The 19,844-nt window shown below is 41.4% G+C and overlaps 1 protein-coding gene across 1 annotated transcript in view; it reads right to left on the reverse strand.

Moving 5' to 3' along the window:
• Window positions 1-19,844, reverse strand: part of LOC126203689 (fatty acid synthase-like) — a 469,334-nt gene that overhangs the window by 308,517 nt on the left and 140,973 nt on the right. Inside the window, exons 12-13 of the mRNA XM_049938059.1 lie at window positions 12,270-12,352; window positions 2,248-2,384 (exon numbers count right to left, since the gene is read on the reverse strand). Coding sequence (XP_049794016.1) covers window positions 2,248-2,384; window positions 12,270-12,352 — 220 coding nt within the window. The remainder of the gene's footprint in view (window positions 1-2,247; window positions 2,385-12,269; window positions 12,353-19,844) is intronic.

The raw sequence follows: 19,844 nt of genomic DNA on the forward strand, positions 1-19,844 counted from the left end.
CCCCAAAAGTCTTTGGTCACCTACCAAACAGCATCAAAAGCCTGACAGATAGCCAACTAACATTTAAAAATAAATTAAAAGAATGTCTAGATGACAACTCCTTCTCCTCACTGGCTGAATTTTTAGATATAAATTAAAGGGGGGAGGGGGGGGGGGGGGGGAACAACAACTACTTAAACATTAGTGTCATGCAATATTTTGTGTAATGTAATATCTTGTACAGACATCTTTTAATAACCTGACACGTTCCACATCATTACGAAGTGTCGTATTCATGATCTCTGGAACAAGTATTAATCTAATCTAATCTACATTTAATCAAGGAACACATTTAGGCAACATCCACACAACACACATTGTTTATGATTGTATAAATAAATAAATTATAATGATTAAACATTTGTGTTGTAGATACTGGTTCTCAATGTACAATTTTTATATCTGATGTCTTGTGGACTTTCTGGTAGTAACTATTAAGGAAATATAATTTCACTATTAGCTGTAGATTGATATCTTAGCAATAGCTTGCATTAAAAATAATTATTGTGGACAAGTGTAGAATGAAGACGTTGGACTGGCTATAAGTGATATTAAAGATAGTCTAGTACTGATAGCCAGGACTTTTTTTTTTTTCTTAAATGGGTCTTCAATGGTTCATCATCAAATGTAATTCTTCCTTAATACTTATTACATTTCTGGACGACACAGTTTAAAAACAGCTCTAATTCATGGACTAACATGCTGAAAACATTTTAAGTGTATATGAAATTTATAAATGATGTATAAATGTACCAACTGATAATAGCATAAATTTATTTGTAGGATGCAACAGAGGGACTCTAGTTGAATTTATCCCTCCATTAGACAAAACAAGATGAGGCCAAGAATGAGGAGAATAATTTAAGGAATACTGTTTCAGAAAGGTGTATACATTTCCTAAATTGCAGTTATGGGCCATGCCCATTGTAACTCTATGTGATATTACACTATAATTTGTTTATCGTATGTTGTTGTTGTTGTTGTGGTCTTCAGTCCATAGACTGGTTTGATGCAGATCTCCATACTACTCTATCCTGCGCAAGCTTCTTCATCTCCCGGTACCTACTGCAACCTACATCCTTCTGAATTTGTTTAGTGTATTCATCTCTTGGTCTCTCTCTACGATTTTTACCCTCCATGCTGCCCTCCAATACCAAATTGGTGATTCCTTGATGCCTCAGAATATGCCCTACCAACCGATCCCTTCTTCTAATCAAGTTGTGCTACAAATTTCTCTTCTCTCCAATTCTATTCAATACCTCCTCATTAGTTATGTGATCTACTCATCTAATCTTCAGCATTCTTCTGTAGCACCACATTTTGAAAGCTTCTATTCCCTTCTTGTCTAAACCATTTATCGTCCATGTTTCACTTCCATACATGGCTACACTCCATACAAATACTTTCATAAACAACTTCCTGACACTTAAATCTATACTTGATGTTAACAAATTACTTTTGTTCAGAAACGCTTTCCTTGCCATTGCCAGTCTACATTTTATATCCTCTATACTTCAACCTTCATTAGTTATTTTGCTCCCCAAATAGCAAAACTCATTTACTACTTTAAGCATCTCATTTCCTAATCTAATTCCCACAGCATCACCCGATTTAATTCGACTACATTCCATTATCCTTGTTTTGCTTTTGTTTATATTCATCTTACATCCTCCTTTCAAGACACTGTCCATTCCATTCAACTGCTCTTGCAGGTGCTTTGCTGTCTCTGACAGAATTACAATGTCATTGGCGAACCTCAAAGTTTTTATTTCTTCTCCACGGATTTTAATTCCTACTCTGAAATTTTCTTTTGTTTCCTATAGTCATCAATAATAAATGAACTTTACATCAGTACAGTTTCTATGTGGATGATCAGTGATCTGTTTGTACATAAAGAAATAGGAAATCATAAAAAGTCACTGTATGATCTAGCTTGCCTCAAACATTTAAGTTAGAAAGATCTTTTTGAGGTGCGAACTGAAGCCAACTATATTGTGCAGAACATGACTTTTGATTCCAATTGCAATGATTACTGCAACAAAAAAATTATTTGATAACCACAGGAATGACTTGAACACATTTTTTAGGAATACTTTCCTTTTTTCTTTACATCTTACTAATAGTTTTATTTCTTAGCTGAAAAGGTTTCGTAAAGCACAATAGTAATAAATCAAATTACGTAAAATATTACAATATGTAAACACTAACCTGCCAAGAATCTGCAGTAAGGTTCGGCTGTTAGTAAGGATATTAAGAGAATTCGGAAGCTTGCTCTCTGGTGATATTTCAAGGACAATTATATCTTTTGTTTGAGGTCTGAAGTTTTCATAGTTGCTTTTAATTGCCTGAAACACAAATAACACTTTTTTTTTTTCAAATGGAACATTTGCTTAAGAATACTATGTAATTACAAAAACACAGAATGGCTGGCCTCCACTAACTTTCTCTAGCTTTTGGAACTGATAATTCCTACCTCAAAAAGGAAAGAGGAATAAGTTGGGGATCTCGGAAGAGAAGCAGGAAACTCAGACCCCCAGTCTGAGAGAGACCCATCTATTGTCACAAAGAGAGCAACCAGACATAAAGGGAGAGGCATCATAGACAGAAGGTCAAAGATAGTATGTTGGTAACACTGTACCAGTGTCAGTACAGAGATGACAGCAGGAGAGTGTGAGATATAAACATTGATTAAGAGGAAGAGAAATGAGAAGCGAAATGAACATTGCAGCTAAGAACTATGAGGAAATCAGAAAAGTTGATGGAAGAGCAGCAGAGATAGTTAGAGAGAGAGGAAGAAAGGAAGGGGGGGAGATATAAATACAAAAAATTAAAAGTAACAGAGTAAATAAATAAAGTAATTATATTGTATGCTTGAATGTGCCTGTTTTGTGAAATAACACAGGAATTGTTCAGCCAGTAACAGCTACACTATGTGATCAAAAGTATCCAGACACCTGGCTGAAAATGACTTACAAGTTCGTGGCGCAATCCATCGTTAATGTTGGAATTCAGTATGCTGTCGGCCCACCCTTAGCCTTTATGACAGCTTCCACTCTTGCAGGCATATGTTCAACCAGGTGCTGGAAGGTTTCTTGGGGAAAAGAAGCCCATTCTTCATGGAGTGCTGCACTGGGGAGAGGTATCAATGTCAGTTGGTGAGGCCTGGCACGAAGTCGGCTTTCCAAAACATCCCAAAGATGTTCTATAGGATTCAGGTCAGGACTCTGTGCAGGCCAGTCCATTACAGGAATGTTATAGTTGTGTAACCACTCTGCCACAGGCTGTGCATTATGAACAGGTGCTCAATCATGTTGAAAGATGCAATCGCCATCCCCGAATTGCTCTTCAACAGTGGGAAGCGAGAAGGTGCTTAAAACATCAATTTAGGCCTGTGCTGTGGTAGTGGCCCACAAAACAACAAGGGGTGCAAGCCCCTCCATGAAAAACACGACCACACTGTAGCACCACTGCCTCAGAATTTTACTGTTGGCACTATACACGCTGGCAGATGACGTTCACCAGGCATTCACCATATCCACACCCTGGCACCAGATTGCCAGATTTTGTACCATGATTTATCACTCCACAGAACGTTTTTCCACTGTTCAATCGTCTAATGTTTACACTTCTCACACCAAGCAAGGTATCGTTTGGCATTTACCGACGTAATGTGTGGCTATGAGCAGTTGCTCAACCATGAAATCCAAGTTTTCTCACCTCCTGCATAACTGTCAAAGTAGTTGCAGTGGATCCTGATGCAGTTTGGAATCCCTGTGCGATGATCTGGATAGATATCTGCCTATTACACATCAAGAACCTCTTCAGTTGTCATCAGTCTCTGTCAGTCAACAGACAAGATCGGACTGTACGCTTTTCTGCTGTACGTGTCCCTTCACATTTCCACTTCACCATCACGTTGGAAACAGTGGACCTAGGGATGTTTAGGAGTGTGGAAATCTCAGGTACAGACCTATGACACAAGTGACGCCCAATCACCTGACCACGTTTGAAGTCCATGAGATCTGCGGAATGCCCCATGCTGCTCTCTCATCATGTCTAATGACTACTGAGGTCGCTGATGTGGAGTGCCTGGCAGTAGGTGGCAGTACAAAGCACCTAATATGAAAAACGTATGTTTTTTGTGGGGTGTCCAGATACTTTTGATCACATAGTGTATATTTGTTATTATAAATAGGAATGCTGTTCATAATGGACATTGTAAAAAGTTCCTGCATCAGAACAGTAATATATTGTAACACAAAATAATCTTCAGTGGAATGCACATAACAGAAAACTATTTAAAAAGATTATTTAAAAAAGAACATAATTCATAATGTCTGTGCATTTCATTTAATACCATTTAATTATATGAACAGGTGTGTGTGTGTGTGTGTGTGTGTGTGTGTGTGTGTGTGTGTGTGTGTGTGTGTGTGAAAAAAGATCCATATTTATAATCTGAGTGTTTGTATCTAATGGTATCATCAATCGTGTATGATCTTCAGGCTCCGAGCAGCACCATTCAACATTGTGTTTATGTGCTTATTTACACTTAGTTCCTTTTCTACTGTAATTCAACATCAAAATCTTCAATAATTTCATTCAGCTGTTGACTGGATAAATAAATGAATAGTTAAATTTGTAGAGAACCCAGAACTTATGTGAGGTATTGCAAGTGTCAATACAGTATTAGCATAAGCACTCGGAAAAAAGTCCACACATTATTAATATAAACATATAAAAAAGGGCAAGATAATTAAAATAAAATATGTATAAAGCTAATGTTCCCTAAATGTGTAACACATAAATTACACAATTACAATAGACCGATTTCCAATCACCCAGTTTTCTTTATCTCAGGTAAAAAATTATCTACTTCATATGCACTCAGTTCTAATAAAAATATTTTATTTTTTTATTTATTGAATTGTTGATTATAATGAAAGTATGTCACTTTTATTCTTGGTAATGTAGCTGTGGCGCATGTGATACTATTGATATCTGCAACAATTTCTCTGAATGTACAGAGTCATAATTTCAAAAATTATATAATTGAATCTACAAGATCCATGAGTGCTATGCTGTATTTTATCCCCATTGCATTCTTTTGCACTTTAAAACTTTGTTTCCACTCTTCTGGTGATGTGTTAGTATTCAGTGTCATAAGACATATGTCTGTTCATCATAGTATTGAAATATTAATATGAATGTGTAGATTCATTACGATTTTTGCATGCCATTTTGCTCTGTCATAATCCCAAGCCAATTAAATATTAATTGTTAAACAAAGTAAAAGAGGAGAAAAAGTATTTACGTCTGGCTCCATAAGCATGTTATGATTCCAGATTATACGTGGATCCTATATTTTGTATTAATACCAAAGGGGTTGACTTTACATTAACATTGATCTATGGAGTATTTCAACTTTTCTACTGTTCCTAATGTGATGAACACACTCTCTTCTATTATGGTACAGCATTAATGTCAATGAGACTGAAACTTGTATAGAACACTGAGGGGCAATATGTGTCATTACCCAGACTTATTATCATTAACTTCAACCTTCTGTATTCTGTTCCTTAAATAAGATTTGATTAAGTGAGTACAAGTTTCTAGAAATCCACAAAACTACTGTGTTTGATAATTATTTACAAGACACTACATTGAATTTTTTTAGTAAAACAAAACATCCACTCCAAGCTACTAATCCATTTTTAGTTTCTTAGTGCAATTTGTTAGAAATAACAAAGCAGCTTCAACTGTGCCTGAATTTAATCTTAAATTACATTAATTATAAATTGAAACATTTCCATTCTGACTTCCTGACAAAGCGTTGAAATACATCCATACACTAACACAAGCTCATCTCCCATTTTCTTTATACTATAGAATACTCATATTCTTTCACAGTATTCATACACACCAAACAATATTGCACTGTATGACATAATCCACGCTTAACCAAGAGCACTGCCCGCCTACTCTGCCAGCTCTTGACTCCAGCAGTTAACAGTGGTACCCTTTGGAGGCTCTCAACAACTTCATATTTTTGATTAATTACAAGTAAATGTTAATTACAATAACGGTACAAAATTAAATATTGGAAAGTCAATCACATTAAGTTTTAAGGCTGATAATTTCATGTATATAAAGCAAGGCACCACTGTTTTAACATCATAAGTACATACGCAGTCAGTATTCTCCCAAATCTGAATCCAACAGCCATTAATTAACTACTGAACAAAAGTTAAAAATTTAAAATTTCTCCCTTAAAATAAAAGTTATTGGAAATCTAAAAATACCATTACGATTGGAAAATTTTGGGCTACACTACCACTGAAACTGATTTCAGATATAGGAATGGAAAAAGAATGGTTAGTTATCCTACTTCAAATTGGGTTTTAATATATAAAAATTTGTGAGAAAGTAAATACCTTCTTGGAATTAGCAAAAATTGGGTTACAAAACCATATAGGAGGTTAGTCCTGAAGATTTAATGTTTACTTCAAGATTATTGCTTAGTGATGACTTTATGAAGCCTTCAAATCATCTTCTGAGTTAATGAATTTGACACAGAACTACACTCCTGGAAATTGAAATAAGAACACCGTGAATTCATTGTCCCAGGAAGGGGAAACTTTATTGACACATTCCTGGGGTCAGATACATCACATGATCACACTGACAGAACCACAGGCACATAGACACAGGCAACAGAGCATGCACAATGTTGGCACTAGTACAGTGTATATCCACCTTTCGCAGCAATGCAGGCTGCTATTCTCCCATGGAGACGATCGTAGAGATGCTGGATGTAGTCCTGTGGAACGGCTTGCCATGCCATTTCCTTCTGGTGCCTCAGTTGGACCAGCGTTCGTGCTGGACATGCAGACCGCGTGAGACGACGCTTCATCCAGTCCCAAACATGCTCAATGGGGGACAGATCCGGAGATCTTGCTGGCCAGGGTAGTTGACTTACACCTTCTAGAGCACGTTGGGTGGCACGGGATACATGCGGACGTGCATTGTCCTGTTGGAACAGCAAGTTCCCTTGCCGGTCTAGGAATGGTAGAACGATGGGTTCGATGACGGTTTGGATGTACCGTGCACTATTCAGTGTCCCCTCGACGATCACCAGTGGTGTACGGCCAGTGTAGGAGATCGCTCCCCACACCATGATGCCGGGTGTTGGCCCTGTGTGCCTCGGTCGTATGCAGTCCTGATGGTGGCGCTCACCTGCACGGCGCCAAACACGCATACGACCATCATTGGCACCAAGGCAGAAGCGACTCTCATCGCTGAAGACGACACGTCTCCATTCGTCCCTCCATTCACGCCTGTCGCGACACCACTGGAGGCAGGCTGCACGATGTTGGGGCGTGAGCGGAAGACGGCCTAACGGTGTGTGGGACCGTAGCCCAGCTTCATGGAGACGGTTGCGAATGGTCCTCGCCGATACCCCAGGAGCAACAGTGTCCCTAATTTGCTGGGAAGTGGCGGTGTGGTCCCCTACGGCACTGCGTAGGATCCTACGGTCTTGGCATGCATCCGTGCGTCGCTGCGGTCCGGTCTCAGGTCGACGGGCACGTGCACCTTCCGCCGACCACTGGCGACAACATCGATGTACTGTGGAGACCTCACGCCCCACGTGTTGAGCAATTCGGCGGTACGTCCACCCGGCCTCCCGCATGCCCACTATACGCCCTCGCTCAAAGTCCGTCAACTGCACATACGGTTCACGTCCACGCTGTCGCGGCATGCTACCAGTGTTAAAGACTGCGATGGAGCTCCGTATGCCACGGCAAACTGGCTGACACTGATGGCGGCGGTGCACAAATGCTGCACAGCTAGCGCCATTCGACGGCCAACACCGCGGGTCCTGGTGTGTCCGCTGTGCCGTGCGTGTGATCATTGCTTGTACAGCCCTCTCGCAGTGTCCGGAGCAAGTATGGTGGGTCTGACACACCGGTGTCAATGTGTTCTTTTTTCCATTTCCAGGAGTGTAATTGCATCACACTGTTCATCGCAATGTCTAGGACTGAAAACTACATGACTGCAATAACAAGAATCTAAATTACATCAATAAATGAAAAAGTTGACAAACACATGTAGACATCTATGTCTGCATCTATGCTTGGCAAACCACCGTGAGGTACATGGCAGAAGATACATCCCATTGTACCAATTATCAGGATTTCTTCCTGTTCCATTCATGTATGGAGCACGGGAAGAATGGATGTTTACATGCCTCTGTGCATGCAGTAATTATTCTAATTGTATACTCATGATCACTGCATGAGCAATATGTAGGGAGTCGTAGTATATCTCTAGAGTAATTGTTTAAACTTCTTGAAGACTTAAGGTGCAGTTATGATGTATATGAAGATGTGCTAAAAAGTAATGTCTCCAAATTTTTTATGTGATAACTTTTAAAGATTTTTAAATAAAACTAACAGTATGAATATTCTATATCTCTATTCTTCATGTTGACATCTTTATTTCTCAATACAGGCACCCAGTGACATATACATGTCTCCCAATGTGGTACCATCACTATAGAATGTTTGACTTTGTTCACAGAGCCACAAATTTGCCTCTACTTGTACTGCTTCTTCTCTTATCAAAGTGAAGTCCTGAAGTTCTCAGAGGTGTTCTTGAAGTTTTGGGAACAGATGAAAAATGGATGGAGCAAAGTCATGACCATATGGAAGGTGATCAATGACAGTAAACCCACAGCATCAGATTGTTGTAGATGTCCCAGTGCTCATGTGTGGTCTGACATTGTCAAGCTGAAGGAGAGGGAGATCCTTGTTTGCACAAACTCTTCAAATTTGATACTTGATTACAGCATGCTGTTTCTCAAACACCAGCATATGAACCTTACATGCCACCATGTTACAATTTGGAGCCCTATAGTGGCAGAAGACTGCATATACATAGACATGAAAAATAAAGATGCAGAATGTTAATAACATTAATATTTTATTTACAAAGCTTTAAGAATTTCCTCATAAAAAATTCAGAAACATTACTTTTCAGCACACCATCCTATATATAAAAGAAGAAGCAGAATAAGAGGAAGAAGTGTAGGTGTTTATATCATGTTAGCTTGTTTGAAACAAACTACATTTCCAACCGAATATCTTGTTTTCCTGAAAATATTTACATACTGCTGGTTTAATTCTGTTGCATGAGAGAATGTCTGGGGGGGGGGTCAATTTTTAAATAAAATGTACTTCATATTATTTGACTTGAAGCTGAGTAGCACAGCATCAGTTAATCCCACAAATCAACTTAACATGCTTCTATGATTTCTGCATATACTGCTGTTGGAAACTGTAATAGGTATTTTTTCATTTTTCTTATTTGCCACTACATTAGCAGATGAGAGAATTTCATCTTCTATAGACTATCTTTTACACAGATATGAGTTAAATAGGCATAAGGAGAACAAGGGAAATATGGGAATATTTATGAGTACCAACTGAACAACGAACATACTGTGTTTTCAATGTTTACAAAAATAGGGCAATTGACTATAACTTTGGTATCTCAGGAATACTTTGTTTGATAACATATTACAAAAGACTTGACAGAGATAGGGAGAACTATGTAGCGTAGTGAAACAAAAAACATCTTCATTATTAAGATAACTGTGTACTGTTTGTGTATGATGATAAAAAATCAGCCAAATTTTCTAGGCATGACCAATAGTCACCATGGTTTCCTGTGTTTGGCTAACATGAAGAGTCCATTTCTGCACATAAGCTATTGAGAGTCCAAGTAGTAAGCACATGTAAGGCCAATACTTGTGAGCTCCTCTGTTTCTTTCAACTAGTAAAATTACTGGTGTGAGGTGCTGTCTCAATAGGAGAGGGTCGGGTAAATGTGCAACCTAGTAGAAATATTGGCTCAAATGCATGTGTAAGGAAACATGGCTGTGGAATTGTTAGACTTTCTTCAGTGCCCTAGCCACTGGTGATAATAGCAAAATACAATAACACTTGCAAATAAATTAAAAAATGGGCTAGTTTAGTAACTGAATGTGATAAGCATTTATGACTTAAATTTAACAAAGTTTATTTTATTAAATAAAAGAGAATTCACTTGTGAATGGTAGCCTCACGATAAAAGAAATAAAATGAAAACAGTTTTGATGTGAACAATTTGTTAGCTTGATTCATATATGCATGCAGAAAAGTTGGCAGTACATCAGATCTGAACACTGTGAATTCCAATAGCAAGAGCCTATCACATGTAAGCATTAATTTTCAACGTCCATAGGCACCCTAAATTTATGAAAATCTGAAAGGTTGTTAAATGATTGCACAGTCATTTAAAAGTGATAATAAATCTGAACCAAAATATCTATTTAGTTTCATGTAAGTGCTAACTATTTCACAAGATATTGATTCAAACAGGCTTTAGTTCACTGCTGCACATTGTGTCACACTGAAATACACAATGTTTTACTCATTTCAGTATCCAATACCCATCTCCCTTAAACCAATTAACCAACAAAGTTAGAAGTTCTCACAGTATGTGAACAGCTACCATCTGTAGATGATGAACTAACATAAGAGTTCAACACACAGCATAAAATTTAAGGTCTTTCACACTGAGTGCTGTCAATATACCACAGAAAAATCTCACTCCAGCATTGTCTACTACAAAATTCACCACCTTGATTGTGACCACAACTGACAGCAAAAAACACCATGCCACTGACACATCTTGCTTATAAATGGTTGCTAACGTTGCATTGCCCTGTTCATTACAATGAAAATTATTTCATGTCCAACATTCAAATTCTGCAAATAAAACATTAAAACTACACATATATAAAGATAGCCACCTTTGTTGTGATTCTTTGCCCCCTTACAAACTATGTTATAAATCTATTGGTTCCCTTATTATTGACAAAATACACATTGAAACATTTTGCAGAAGGAAAACATAAAAATAAAAATTAAGTTGCCATTTATTCTGAATAATCTTTCAATAACCTTTCACCTAATCCTCAGATGGATAACAGGCAATGGATGAGCTGACACTGTGCTGAGTTCATAACACATGTTACTGTGCAGAATTGCATATTCTGGCTTAATTTGATGGATTGCAAAATTGTTTGTTACTTGTAAAAATTATCTAGTGTATTAAAGTATGATGTAGTATAAACTGGTATATTTCATTTACCACCTGATTTGAGTCTGTAGCACTTCAGGTTCACACACAATTAAATTGTTAAGGAAATTGGAAAAAATTACGATCACTTATACTGCTATAACTTGTATAGTTTTCAGCATATAAAAATGTTCGAAGCATTGATGGGCTCAATGATGCACTCAATTTGGTATCTTTGAGATAAATGTATAATTACTTGATGCTATGAAACTAACCATTAAAGATTTTTAACAATATAATGAGAAGGAAATTTGCTACCCACCATATAGCGGAATGCTGAGTCACAGATAGGCACAACAAAAAGACTTTCACAATTAAAGATTTTGGCCATTAAGGCCTTTGTTAACAAAACACACACACACACACACACACACACACTCATGCAGATGCAACTCACACACACGACTGCAGTCTCATGTAAATGAAACCACACTGCCTGAAACTGCATTCATGTGTGTGAGTTGCGTTTGTGTGTGTGTGTGTGTGTGTGTGTGTGTGTGTGTGTGTGTGTGTCTGTGTGTGTGTGTACATGTCTATTGTTGACGAAGGCCTTAATAGCCAAAAGCTTTAATTGTGAGAATCTTTTTGTTGTACCTAATCTGCCACTCAGCGTCTCCACTACGCGGTGAATAGCAACTGTCCTTCTCATAATATTGTTACATACCATCCTGGATTTTCCATTGTTTCATTCAAGATTTTTACACAGACATATTTTATTTCTGTGAGCATTCTCTCCATATATATTGGCAACAGGGAAATCCCTCACATCTTCAGTGTCTCTTAGAGCTTACTGTTTGCCTGACTGCCAGGACAATGTTTAAGCTCCACTCTTTGTGCTGGACTATCATCACTCCTTCAGAATGGTACGTGCAATTAAAACACAATCTTGTACACGTCCTAAGGATCCATTATATCACATGCTTACAACTTTTAATGCAGATGGCTAGCTTGTTTGCCAGACTATACAGCACAAATATGGATTTGTCATCTCAACTGCACTTGTGAATGCTACTGAGGCTAAAACAGATAAAAAGTTCTCAGATACTCACATCTATATCCACATCTGAGTCATATAGTGCATTCATAGTCCGAGCTCGTCTTGGTCCAGACCCATCATTTAAAGCACATCTGGCTGAAAAGAAAAACAGAGAATGTAGCACTGCATATTTTGTAATTCCATATCTACATAACTTACGTCAGCTCTTAATTTTAAAGAAATATCTCTTTAAGAAATCATACTTTCCAGAGAGCCACTCACTTCAAAATATTAATTTGACAATGACTAAAGAAAGCCTTACAGACACTTTTCTTTACAGTTGAATAAATAAAAAAGAGTATTTGCATTATCAGTATTCAGCAGTTGTGACAGACGATACTGCACCTGTTTTCAAATGTGAGCATGTATTTCTTGTGTGTGTGTGTGTGTGTGTGTGTGTGTGTGTGTGTGTGTGTGTGTGTGTGTCTGTGTGTGTCCCAATTACCTACTGTGATCTATGTCTCTCCTGGAGCTAGGTTTGAAGTCATTTTTCCTTTTCTCCAGGACATATGCAGATATCCTTTCTTTTGTCTCAGCCATCGGTATACCAATGATACCAACTCAAAAACATTTTTGAAAACAAAATGCTCAACTGTATGCTTAATTTTGTGTTGCACCAATTGCTGCTCATTTCATGGTTAATATATTTATATATTTATATGTCCATGATGCACCTTATAATGATATCAAATACATATACATACGCCAAAAAAGTTTATAACAAATACATACAGTTCTGTGAACGTAATACTGGACACCTCTAGAGGGAAACATTCCACGTGGGAAAAATATATCTAAAAAAAAAGATGATGTGACTTACCGAACGAAAGCGCTGGCAGGTCGATAGACACACAAACAAACACAAACACACACACAAAATTCAAGCTTTCGCAACAAACTGTTGCCTCATCAGGAAAGAGGGAAGGAGAGGGAAAGACGAAAGGATGTGGGTTTTAAGGGAGAGGGTAAGGAGTCATTCCAATCCCGGGAGCGGAAAGACTTACCTTGGGGGAAAAAAGGACAGGTATACACTCGCACACACACATATATCTATCCACACATATACAGACACAAGCAGACATATTTAAAGACAAAGAGTTTGGGCAGAGATGTCAGACGAGGCAGAAGTGAAGAGGCAAAGATGATGTTGCATGCCACCCATTCCACATAACAAATACATACAGTTCTGTGAACGTAATACTGGACACCTCTAGAGGGAAACATTCCATGTGGGAAAAATATATCTAGAAACAAAGATGATGAGACTTACCAAACAAAAGCACTGGCAGGTCGATAGATACACAAACAAACACAAACATACACACAAAATTCAAGCTTTCGCAACAAACGGTTGCTTCGTCAGGAAAGAGGGAAGGAGAGGGAAAGACGAAAGGATGTGGGTTTTAAGGGAGAGGGTAAGGAGTCATTCCAATCCCAAACCAATCTTTGCCTTTACAAATGTCTGTGTATGTACGGATGGTTATGTGTGTGTGTGCAAGTGTATACCTGTCTTGTTATATATATATATAAAACTGTTGCCTCATCAGGAAAGAGGGAAGGAGAGGGAAAGACGAAAGGATGTCGGTTTTAAGGGAGAGGGTAAGGAGTCATTCCAATCCCGGGAGCGGAAAGACTTACCTTAGGGGGAAAAAAGGACAGGTATACACTCGCACACACACACACATATCCATCCACACATACAGACACAAGCAGACATGTCTGCTTGTGTCTGTATGTGTGGATGGATATGTGTGTGTGTGTGCGAGTGTATACCTGTCCTTTTTTCCCCCTAAGGTAAGTCTTTCCGCTCCCGGGATTGGAATGACTCCTTACCCTCTCCCTTAAAACCCACATCCTTTCGTCTTTCCCTCTCCTTCCCTCTTTCCTGATGAGGCAACAGGTTGTTGCGAAAGCTTGAATTTTGTGTGTATATTTGTGTTTGTGTGTCTATCGACCTGCCAGCGCTTTTGTTTGGTAAGTCTCATCATCTTTCTTTTTAGATATATTGTTTCCACGTGGAATGTTTCCCTCTGTTATATATATATATATATATATATATATATATATATATATATATATATATATATATATATATATATATATATATATATATATGTGTGTGTGTGTGTGTGTGTGTGTGTGTGTGTGCGAGTGTATACCCGTCCTTTTTGTCCCCCTAAGGTAAGTCTTTCCGCTTCCGGGATTGGAATGACTCCTTACCCTCTCCCTTAAAACCCACATATACACTCCTGGAAATGGAAAAAAGAACACATTGACACCGGTGTGTCAGACCCACCATACTTGCTCCGGACACTGCGAGAGGGCTGTACAAGCAATGATCACACGCACTGCACAGCGGACACACCAGGAACCGCGGTGTTGGCCGTCATTTGGCGCTAGCTGCGCAGCATTTGTGCACCGCCGCTGTCAGTGTCAGCCAGTTTGCCGTGGCATACGGAGCTCCATCGCAGTCTTTAACACTGGTAGCATGCCGCGACAGCGTGGACGTGAACCGTATGTGCAGTTGACGGACTTTGAGCGAGGGCGTATAGTGGGCATGCGGGAGCCGGGTGGACGTACCGCCGAATTGCTCAACACGTGGGGCGTGAGGTCTCCACAGTACATCGATGTTGTCGCCAGTGGTCGGCGGAAGGTGCACGTGCCCGTCGACCTGGGACCGGACCGCAGCGACGCACGGATGCACACCAAGACCGTAGGATCCTACACAGTGCCGTAGGGGACCGCACCGCCACTTCCCAGCAAATTAGGGACACTGTTGCTCCTGGAGTATCGGCGAGGACCATTCGCAACCGTCTCCATGAAGCTGGGCTACAGTCCCGCACACCGTTAGGGCGTCTTCCGCTCATGCCCCAACATCGTGCAGCCTGCCTCCAGTGGTGTCGCGACAGGCGTGAATGGAGGGACGAATGGAGACGTGTCGTCTTCAGCGATGAGAGTCGCTTCTGCCTTGGTGCCAATGATGGTTGTATGCATGTTTGGTGCCGTGCAGATGAGCGCCACAATCAGGACTGCATACGACCGAGGCACACAGGGCCAACACCCGGCATCATGGTGTGGGGAGCGATCTCCTACACTGGCCGTACACCACTGGTGATCGTCGAGGGGACACTGAATAGTGCACGGTACATCCAAACCGTCATCGAACCCATCGTTCTACCATTCCTAGACCGGCAAGGGAACTTGCTGTTCCAACAGGACAATGCACGTCCGCATGTATCCCGTGCCACCCAACGTGCTATAGAAGGTGTAAGTCAACTACCCTGGCCAGTAAGATCTCCGGATCTGTCCCCCATTGAGCATGTTTGGGACTGGATGAAGCGCCGTCTCACGCAGTCTGCACGTCCAGCACGAACGCTGGTCCAACTGAGGCGCCAGGTGGAAATGGCATGGCAAGCCGTTCCACAGGACTACATCCAACATCTCTACGATCGTCTCCATGCGAGAATAGCAGCCTGCATTGCTGCGAAAGGTGGATATACACTGTACTTGTGCCGACATTGTGCATGCTCTGTTGCCTGTGTCTATGTGCCTGTGGTTCTGTCAGTGTGATCATGTGATGTATCTGACCCCAGGAATGTGTCAATAAAGTTTCCCCTTCCTGGGACAATGAATTCACGGTGTTCTTATTTCAATTTCCAGGAGTGTGTTTGTGTGTGTGTGTGTGTGTGTGTGTCTATATATATATATATATATATATATATATATATATATATATATATATATATATATATATATATGGTTATAATAGAGGGAAACATTCAACACAGGAAAAATCCATCTAAAAACAAAGATGATGTGACTTACCAAATGAAAGTGCCGGCAGGTCGACAGACACACAAATGAACACAAACATACACACAAAATTCAAGCTTTCGCAACAAACTGTTGCCTCATCAGGAAAGAGGGAAGGAGAGGGAAAGACGAAAGGATGTGGGTTTTAAGGGAGAGGGTAAGGAGTCATTCCAGTCCCGGGAATGGAAAGACTTACCTTAGGGGGAAAAAAGGACGGGTATACACTCGCACACACACACATATCCATCCACACATATACAGACACAAGCAGACATCTCACAAGCAGACATATTTAAAGACAAAGAGTTTGGGCAGAGATGTCAGTCGAGGCAGAAGTGCAGAGGCAAAGATGTTGTTGAATGACAGGTGAGGTATGAGTGGCGGCAACTTGAAATTAGCGGAGATTGAGGCCTGGTGGATAATGAGAAGAGAGGATATATTGAAGAGCAAGTTCCCATCTCCGGAGTTTGGATAGGTTGGTGTTGGTGGGAAGTATCCAGATAACCCGGACGGTGTAACACTGTGCCAAGATGTGCTGGCCGTGCACCAAGGCATGTTTAGCCACAGGGTGATCCTCATTACCAACAAACACTGTCTGCCTGTGTCCATTCATGCGAATGGACAGTTTGTTGCTGGTCATTCCCACATAGAATGCATCACAGTGTAGGCAGGTCAGTTGGTAGATCACGTGGGTGCTTTCACACGTGGCTCTGCCTTTGATCGTGTACACCTTCCGGGTTACAGGACTGGAGTAGGTGGTGGTGGGAGGGTGCATGGGACAGGTTTTACACCGGGGGCGGTTACAAGGGTAGGAGCCAGAGGGTAGGGTAGGTGGTTTGGGGATTTCATAGGGATGAACTAAGAGGTTACGAAGGTTAGGTGGACGGCGGAAAGACACTCTTGGTGGAGTGGGGAGGATTTCATGAAGGATGGATCTCATTTCAGGGCAGGATTTGAGGAAGTTGTATCCCTGCTGGAGAGCCACATTCAGAATCTGATCCAGTCCCGGAAAGTATCCTTTCACAAGTGGGGCACTTTTGTGGTTCTTCTGTGGGAGGTTCTGGGTTTGAGAGGATGAGGAAGTGGCTCTGGTTATTTGCTTCTGTACCAGGTCGGGAAGGTAGTTGCGGGATGCGAAAGCTGTTGTCAGGTTGTTGGTGTAATGCTTCAGGGATTCCGGACTGGAGCAGATTCGTTTGCCACGAAGACCTAGGCTGTAGGGAAGGGACCGTTTGATGTGGAATGGGTGGCAGCTGTCGTAATGGAGGTACTGTTGCTTGTTGATGGGTTTGATGTGGACGGACGTGTGAAGCTGGCCATTGGACAGGTGGAGGTCAACATCAAGGAAAGTGGCATGGGATTTGGAGTAGGACCAGGTGAATCTGATGGAACCAAAGGAGTTGAGGTTGGAGAGGAAATTCTGTAGTTCTTCTTCACTGTGAGTCCAGATCATGAAGATGTCATCAATAAATCTGTACCAAACTTTGGGTTGGCAGGCCTGGGTAACCAAGAAGGCTTCCTCTAAGCGACCCATGAATAGGTTGGCGTACGATGGGGCCATCCTGGTACGCATGGCTGTTCCCTTTAATTGTTGGTATGTCTGGTCTTCAAAAGTGAAGAAGTTGTGGGTCAGGATGAAGCTGGCTAAGGTAATGAGGAAAGAGGTTTTAGGTAGGGTGGCAGGTGATCGGCGTGAAAGGAAGTGCTCCATCGCAGCGAGGCCCTGGACGTGCGGGATATTTGTGTATAAGGAAGTGGCATCAATGGTTACAAGGATGGTTTCCGGGGGTAACGGATTGGGTAAGGATTCCAGGCGTTCGAGAAAGTGGTTGGTGTCTTTGATGAAGGATGGGAGACTGCATGTAATGGGTTGAAGGTGTTGATCTACGTAGGCAGAGATACGTTCTGTGGGGGCTTGGTAACCAGCTACAATGGGGCGGCCGGGATGATTGGGTTTGTGAATTTTAGGAAGAAGGTAGAAGGTAGGGGTGCGGGGTGTCGGTGGGGTCAGGAGGTTGATGGAGTCAGGTGAAAGGTTTTGTAGGGGGCCTAAGGTTCTGAGGATTCCTTGAAGCTCCGCCTGGACATCAGGAATGGGATTACCTTGGCAAACTTTGTATGTGGTGTTGTCAGAAAGCTGACGCAGCCCCTCAGCCCCATACTCCCGACGATCAAGTACCACAGTCGTGGAACCCTTGTCCGCCGGAAGAATGACGATGGACCGGTCAGCCTTCAGATCACGGATAGCCTGGGCTTCAGCAGTGGTGATGTTGGGAGTAGGATTAAGGTTTTTTAAGAAGGATTGAGAGGCAAGGCTGGAAGTCAGAAATTCCTGGAAGGTTTGGAGAGGGTGATTTTGAGGAAGAGGAGGTGGGTCCCGCTGTGACGGAGGACGGAACTGTTCCAGGCAGGGTTCAATTTGGGTAGTGTCTTGGGGAGTTGTATCATTAGGGGTAGGATTCGGATCATTTTTCTTCGTGGCAAAGTCATACTTCCAGCAGAGAGTACGAGTGTAGGACAGTAAATCTTTGACGAGGGCTGTTTGGTTGAATCTGGGAGTGGGGCTGAAGGTGAGGCCTTTGGATAGGACAGAGGTTTCAGATTGGGAGAGAGTTTTGGAGGAAAGGTTAACTACTGAATTAGGGTGTTGTGGTACCAGATTGTGTTGATTGGAATTTTGAGGTTTTGGAGGGAGTGGAGCTGGAAGTGGGAGATTGAGTAGATGGGAGAGACTGGGTTTGTGCGCAATGAGAGGTGGTTGAGGTTTGCTGGAAAGGTTGTGAAGGGTGAGTGAGTTGCCTTTCCGGAGGTGGGAAACCAGGAGATTGGATAGTTTTTTGAGGTGAAGGGTGGCATGCTGCTCTAATTTGCGGTTGGCCTGTAGGAGGATGCTCTGAATAGCCGGTGTGGATAAGGGAGAGGAAAGATTGAGGACTTTTATTAAGGATAGGAGTTGACGGGTGTGTTCATTGGCTGAGTTGATGTGTAGGTGAAGGATTAGGTGGGTGAGGGCAATGGATTGTTCAGTTTGGAACTGGTATAGGGACTGATGGAAAGAAGGGTTGCAGCCAGAGGTGGGAACTTTAAGTGTGAGGCCTTTGGGGGTTATGCCAAATGTCAGACAAGCCTGGGAAAATAAAATATGCGAGCGTAATCTGGCTAGGGTGAAGGCATGTTTGCGGAGGGAATGTAAATAAAACTTAATGGGGTTGTTGTGGGGGTGTTGTGAGGGTGACATGGTATTGAAGGTGGAAAGTTTAACATGAGGTTGAAATGAAAATGAGAGATAAAAATATATGGGGAGAGATAAAGGTGAACAAGAAAGCAATTTCTGGTATGAAAAAAGGCGAAAAAGTGTTGGTTGAGTTGATCCTGTGGTGAACTTGGGTTGGTAGACAGCGATGTGCATAAAGGTTAGGTGGTTGTGTTGCCGCTAAAACACGTTAAAGGACGGAGAAATTTGGGAAAATTTCGAAAACAGCGGCCTCGGGTTTCCGTTCGCCGTGTTGCAGCTGCGGTCCAAATGACGCCAACGCCCACGTATCGTCTCATGCGCCAGAGTTTACACCTCTATCCATACAAAATTCAAATGCGGCAACCCCTCAGCGCCGCTACCATTGCTGCATGAGAGACATTCGCTAACGATATAGTGCACAGGATTGATGACGGCGATATGCATGTGGGCAGCATTTGGTTTACTGATGAAGCTTATTTTTACCTGGACGGCTTCGTCAGTAAACAGAACTGGCGCATATGGGGAACCGAAAAGCCCCCT

This window comes from Schistocerca nitens, chromosome 9 (genome assembly GCF_023898315.1).
Source record: "Schistocerca nitens isolate TAMUIC-IGC-003100 chromosome 9, iqSchNite1.1, whole genome shotgun sequence".
Taxonomy (NCBI): Eukaryota; Metazoa; Arthropoda; class Insecta; order Orthoptera; family Acrididae; genus Schistocerca; species Schistocerca nitens.